The sequence below is a fragment of the Ornithorhynchus anatinus genome, unplaced genomic scaffold, assembly GCF_004115215.2.
Source record: "Ornithorhynchus anatinus isolate Pmale09 unplaced genomic scaffold, mOrnAna1.pri.v4 scaffold_93_arrow_ctg1, whole genome shotgun sequence".
Classification (NCBI taxonomy): domain Eukaryota; kingdom Metazoa; phylum Chordata; class Mammalia; order Monotremata; family Ornithorhynchidae; genus Ornithorhynchus; species Ornithorhynchus anatinus.
This window is the reverse complement of record NW_024396943.1, coordinates 892,989-899,608: the sequence shown is the minus strand read 5'-3', so window position 1 is coordinate 899,608 and position 6,620 is coordinate 892,989. Positions and strand designations below refer to the sequence as shown.

At 46.5% G+C, this 6,620-nt stretch overlaps 1 protein-coding gene across 1 annotated transcript in view; it reads right to left on the bottom strand.

The window, feature by feature from the left end:
• Positions 1-483: 483 nt before the first annotated feature.
• The window catches only part of SYN2 (synapsin II), a 141,854-nt gene continuing 135,717 nt past the window's right edge, over positions 484-6,620 (bottom strand). The window contains exon 12 of the mRNA XM_029057319.2: positions 484-600. Coding sequence (XP_028913152.1) covers positions 484-600 — 117 coding nt within the window. The remainder of the gene's footprint in view (positions 601-6,620) is intronic.

Below are 6,620 nucleotides of genomic sequence, written 5' to 3'. Positions count from 1 at the left end.
TCTGCCGAGAGAGAGCCCGGCCAGGATACAATAGTTCAGCCCCAGCCAGCCCAGCTGCTGAGGGAGAGATTTTCCATTTCCTCCTTTGGCACGACCTAGTAGACTCTAGGTAAGAAAAGCAGCATTTCACCCATCAGGGCCAACAGACAAGCCCACTGGGCATCAGAGGTGATTTCCTTGGGAAGAATGATTGACGGTGCATTTGTGGGGGTGTGTGGGGGAGTGTACTTGCATGTGTGTGGCTGTGCGTGTATGTGTCCACACATGCTTGCGCACATGCTTGCAGAGGAAGAAGAAAGGAAAAGAAGGGACAGTCCATTTGGATTTTTGATGCTTCAGCTCATTGTGGGCAGGGAATGTGTCTGCTTATTGTTATATTGTCCTCTCCCAAACACTGAATACGATGGTCTACACACTATAAGTGCTCAGTAAATACGATTGAATAACTGTCAAACTAAGACAGGAAAATGGAAAGTGGGCTGGTCACATGGGCTGGGTCCAGTTGTCCGGGTCCAGGTATGCAGTTGTGGCCAGCGGAGGGCAGTGATTGCTTTGATCCGTGAGAATCTCTCGATTGCCCCAGGAGAAGCGGGGGCGAAGCTGTGGAGTTGAGTTTTGGAAAATAGGGCCAGTTGTAACCTCTGACCTCAGTTTGGAAACTCTGGTCAGGAGAAAAAGGGAGAACAAGAAATGATAACTAACTGCACCTTAAGAGTTAGTGTTGTCCCTCTCTCCCTCATAAAAGGGCCCAGCTAAGGGCTTGGGTCACCTTGGGGACAGGTACAACAAGGAAGGCACACACTGGATTTTTCCATGTTACATTGGCATAAGCAGCATCCCTCTGTGATGGAAGAGCACCAGGAGGAGAAACAGAGAATGGGAGGTAGACAACCCCACATTCTGGTTGGTGGAAAACTCTGTGTTAAGTAGAAATGAACTGTTTTATTTCCCTTTCTCTTTTGGCAAAACTGTGTCTTGAGACAACCAGTGATTTCTTAATCCATCTTTGCAAGTATGAACAATGACAACACATTGTAAAAAGAGCTGATCTGATTTGGATTTTTCCAAATTTTACAAGAAAAACAAGAGGACAAGGAGAGAGACAACAGGAAGGAGAAAACAGAGAGCAAGAGAGAAGGGAAAGTAAGACAGGAGGGAAAATGAGACAGTGGGAGGGAGAATGAGTGATTGTATGGCTGAAGAGAAGGGTGGGAGGGGACGAGAGTGAAAGAAAATGTTTGCCAGATTGAGAAACTTCTTGATGTTCAGAAATGCCAAACTGTAATTTTTGGCATTGAAAACTCAAATTTTTTATTGTAAAATTCAAAATGAGAAAGGGTTATGTTTGAGTGTAACAAAGTTCATGATTTCAACTGGACAAAATGAATTATTCTCTTTTTAAGAACACAGGCAATGCTTCACTCTGCTTCCCACATTTTTTTTCTAATAATAATAATTATGGTATTTGTTAGGCACTTGCTATGTGCCAGGCACTGTATTAAGTGCTGGGGTGGATACAAGCAAATCAGGTTGGACGGAGTCCCTGACCCACGTGGAGCTCACAGTCTCGATCCCCATTTTTACAGATAAGGGAACTGAGGTACTGAGAAGTTGAGTGACTTGCCCAAGGTCATACAGCGGACAAGTGGCAGAACTTGGATTAGAACCCATGACCTTCTGACTGCCAGGCCTGTGCTCTATACATTTCTCTATGCTGCTTCTCAAAACATCATTCTGCACACATTTTGCCACTCCTTAAAAACCTTCACTGGTTGCCCATCCCTCTCTGCATCAAGCGGAAACTCCTAGCCACTGACTTCAAGACTTTCAGCTAGCTCTCTCTCTCTGACCTTTCTGCTGTCTTCTCCCACTCCACCTCAGCTTCTATGCTTCATTTCTTTCAAGCTGACCGTCTCATTGTGCCTCATTCTCATTTCCCCCACCTCCTGAGGGCCTTGAAGTGCTGGGAATGGGAGGGAGACCAGGACAGGAGACTTGAAACTGGTGTTAGGAATGGAGGGAGACCAGGAATCAGTATTGGGAATTGGAAGGGGATGAGGCTCTTCCCTAGGAGACAATGACTAGGTACCTGCTGAGTTGGAAAACCCCCAGAAAAGAGGGAAGGAAGAAGCAAGGGAGGCCTCTGACACGAAACGTTCCTTCCAGGGCATTGGAAAGCTGGTAAAGAAATGATCTTTTCCCAAATGATGAGATTTTCCTCCTTGGATGACCAATCTGTTGGTGACCAGCATGGCATAATAATGATGCTACTGATAATAATAATGATGGATGATGATGATGATGATAATCGTGGTATTTGTTAGTACACTGCTTGGCATATAGTAAGTGTTTAAGTGCTGGGGTGGATACATGATGATCACACTGGGCTCACAGTTTGAGTTTACATTGAGGAGACTGAGGCACAGAGAAGCTAGGTGACTTGCCCAAGGTCACACAGCAGACAGTGGTAGAGCCAGGATTAGAACTGTGGTACTCTGGCTCCCAGGCCTGGGTTCTTTCCACTAGGCCATGTGAGCTAAGACATCCATGTGGGCTAAACCCCAAGGACCTCTGGCATCCAACTACTCATGTGCAGGTGAAAAACTCTGCTTTGTGTCACGCCCCTTGTGAAAAATCTAGAGACAGGCAGGCAAACGACTTGTTACTGTAGGTCTCTGACTTGAGAAATTTGGATCTTTTACCTCAGTGACACACAAATGCTTACTGTGTGCAGATCACTATACTAATGCTTGGGGAAGTTCAATACAATAGTTAATCTACACAATTCCTGCCCTCTAGGAGCTTAAGTTTAGGTGGGGCAGACAGACATTAAAATTAATTGCAGACAGGGGAAATGTCAGGGTATAAGCATATGTAGAAGATTGAGAAACATCTTGACTTAGTGGAAAGAGCACAGGCCTAGGAGTCAGAAAACTTGGGTTCCAATTCCAGCTCAGCTGATTTCATTCATTCATTCAATTCATTCATTCAACTGTATTTATTGAGCACTTACTGTGTGCAGAGCACTCTACGAAGTGCTTGGGAGAGTACAATATAACAGTAAACAGACACATTTTCTGCCCACAGCAAGCTGACAGTCTGGACAGGGAGACAGACATTAATATAAATAAATTAAAGATATGTACATAAGTAATAATGATGATGGTATTTGTTAAGCGCTTACTATGTGCTGAGCACTGTTCTAAGTGCTCGGGTAGATACAAAGTAATCAGGTTGTCCCACGTGGGGCTCCCAGTCAATCCCCATTTTACAGATGCAGTAACTGAGGCACAGAGAAGTTAAGTCACTTGCCCAGTGTCACATAGTTGATAAGTGGCGGAGCTGGGACTAGAACCCACAACCTCTGACTCCCAAGCCCGTGCTCTTTCCACTAGCCACACTGCTTCTCTAAGTACTGTTTGCTTGCTGTGCGAGCTTGGGCAGGTCACTTTACTTCGCCTGACTTTCCCATCACTGCAGAGAGCACCACCATCCTCCCTGTTTCACAAGGCCATAACTTTGGTGTTATCCTCGACTCATCTCTCTCATTCAACCCATATATTCAATTTGTCTGCATAAAACACACAAAGCACTTAATCACCTCACCCTCTCCCAATTTACCTCTCTGGTTTCTTACTACAACCCAGCCTGCACACTTCACTCCCCTCATGCCAAACTACTCTCTATACCTCGATCTCATATATCTCACCACCAGCTTCTTACCCACATCCTGTCTCTGGCTTGGAACACCCTACCTCATCATATCAGATAGACCTTCACTCTCCCCACCTGCAGAGCCTTATTAAAAACAAATCTCCTCCAAGAGGCCTTCCATGACTAAGTCCTCATTTCCTCTTCTCCTACTCATTTCGGTGTTATCCTTGCCCCTTTTTTTTAAGATGGTATTTGTTAAGCACTTACTATGTACCAGGTACTGTACTAAGCAAGGGGTAGATACAAGTTAATCAGGGTGGACACAGTCCAGGTCCCACATGGAGCTCACAGTATTAATCCCCATTTTACAGATCAAGTAAATGATGCATAGAGAGGTTAAGTGGCTTGACCAAGATCACACAGCAGACAAATGGAGGAGCCAGGATTAGAACTCACTTCCTCTCACTCCCAAGGCTGTGCTCTTTCCACTAAGCTAGGCTGCTTTGGCCAAAGTAAACACAGCACAGAGCTGACCCTCCGTGGGGGCACTGTGACCCGGCAGGTAGGAGCCTAGGTTAGTCAGAGATTTTTCAAGGTTCCTGCTGGGCCCATCCACCTTGCGGAATGAATGCTCTAAGTGGTTCTTCATTCAGGGACCTCCACCACTGATAGCCCAGTTCCAGAAGGCTGAGCCAGTCAGCCAGTCAATTGTATTTATTGAGTATTTACTGTATGCAGAGCACTGTACTAAGTGCTCGGGAAAGCACAGTATAACAGACACATTCCCTGATCACAACAAGCTTACAGTCTAATAATAATAATTATGATATTTGTTAAGCACTTACTACAAGCCAGGCACTCTACTAAGCGCTAGGGTAGAAACAAGTAAAGTGGGTTGGTCACAGTCCCTGTCCCATGTGGCGCTCACAGTAGCAATCCCCATTTTAAAGATGAGGTAACTGAGGCACAGAGAAGTAAAGTGACTTGCCCAAGGTCACACAGCAGGCAAGTGGCAAAACTGGGATTAGAACCCAAGATCTTCTGACTCGCAGGCCCTTGCTCTATCCATTATAACATGCCGCTTCCCCTCTAGAGAGCCAGGGCTCAAACCCAGAGGTCCCGATCTCTAGGAGCCCACGCTCTCTCCATGGAACCAACAGCAGGGCCTCTTGGGACCTCAGTTTCCTTTTCTGTAAGTCAGGAAGAAGAGATCTACTCTCCCTACCTCTTGGAATGTGAACACATCCTTTGCTGAGAGATACCAAGTCTCCCCTAATCCGTGCACAGGGCACGTGGGTGTCACTTACCTCTAAGTGGGTGAATTTACAGGAACACAGGCAGGGCAGATGGCATTGTGCAAAATTGAGAAGAAAGTTCTCTGCTCAGTCTCACCAAGCTGATCCCCAAACAGCAAGGTGACTGGGAAGCTATGGGGTGGAGGTGAGGGCTGGCTCTTTCCCCACAACCCAGGCCTTTAGTGTGGGGATGAAGAACTGAAATTGAGGCCTATGAGTTTAGCAAAGACCCCAAAGGCCAGGCCAGGGGCTCTTCTTCCACTCTCCCTCTCTTTTGTCCCTCTCTCCTTCCCACTCCCTTTCTCCCTTTCCATTCCCCCCTACTGCTGGAGTGAGGAAAATTCTTGGGGATAAATGTTCTTTAGGTGGAAAAAAAGGAATGGAAAGCAACATTAAATCAAAAGACAGGTTCATAACCTCAACTTCAAGAGATAGGCCTTAACTTGCACTTTGCTATGGGGATTCCAGAAGCATTTGAAGGGGAGAGAGATATTTGCAGAGCTAAAGGCAGGTGGGTACACTACTAGCTGGTCAGGGCAGGCAGCAGCACAAGCCTGGGTGTTGACCTGATTGGCCAATGAGGCCTGCTGGTTCAGCTGGATTCTATTCCCAGCCTCGCAGTGGTCACTGGTTCTTTGGGGAATGAATCTCCTCTGGGACCTTCATTGTTCCTCTAATGCTAACTTTCTCACTGTGCCTCAGTCTCATCTATCTCGCGGCTGACCCTTCAGCCCCGACCTCCCTCTGGCCTGGAACATCCTCCTTTATCAAATCTGACAATTACTCTCCCCTCCTTCAAAGCCTTATAGAAGGCACATCTTCATGAGGTCTTCTCTAAGCCCCCCTTTCCTCTTTTCCCACTCCTGTCTGCGTCACCCTGATTTGCTCCTTTTGTTCTTCCCCCCTCCCAGCCCCACAGCACTTATGTACATATCTGTCATTTATTTTATTTATATTAATGTCTGCCTCCCCCAACCCCCAGACTGTAAGCTCATTGTGGGCTGGAGATATGTCTGTTTATTGTGGTATTGTACTCTCCTAAGCGCTTTGTACAGTGTTGTGCACACAGTAAGTGCTCAATAAATATGATTGAATGAATGAATGTCCTTGAACTTGAAGGCTGCCAGTTCCGGTTAAACAGCCAAAGTTTCTTTTGTTGCCAAGGAGGGGGTGTTCCTCCCACAGTCCCTTGGGGGGCAGTCAGGTTCTGCCTAGGATGATACCTGCAACTGGAAAAAATGAATCTTTCAGCTAAGTGCAATTAAAAACAATTGACATTCTCCATTCTTTTCTTCTCACAACTCCAACTGAGTGGGAAGAGAGCGGACATTCATGGGGCCTGGCTCAACACTGTCAGATTTTTGGTGTCTTCCTGAGAAGGAGAGATGCCTCTGGCAAGAGGACTCTGCAACCCCTCACCAGATGCTCTGCTCTCCCCTGCATCTGCTAGATCCTCTAGACTGAAAGGTCGTTGCAGGCAGGGAATATAGCATGGCCTAGTAGATAGAGCACAGGCCTGGGAGTCAGAAGGACCTAGGTATTAATCCCGGCTCCAACACTCGTCTTCTGGGTGACCTTAGGCAAGTCACTTCACTTCTCTCTGCCTCAGTTCCCTCATTTGAAAAATGGGGATTAAGACTGTGAGCCCCATGTGGGACATGGACTGTGTCT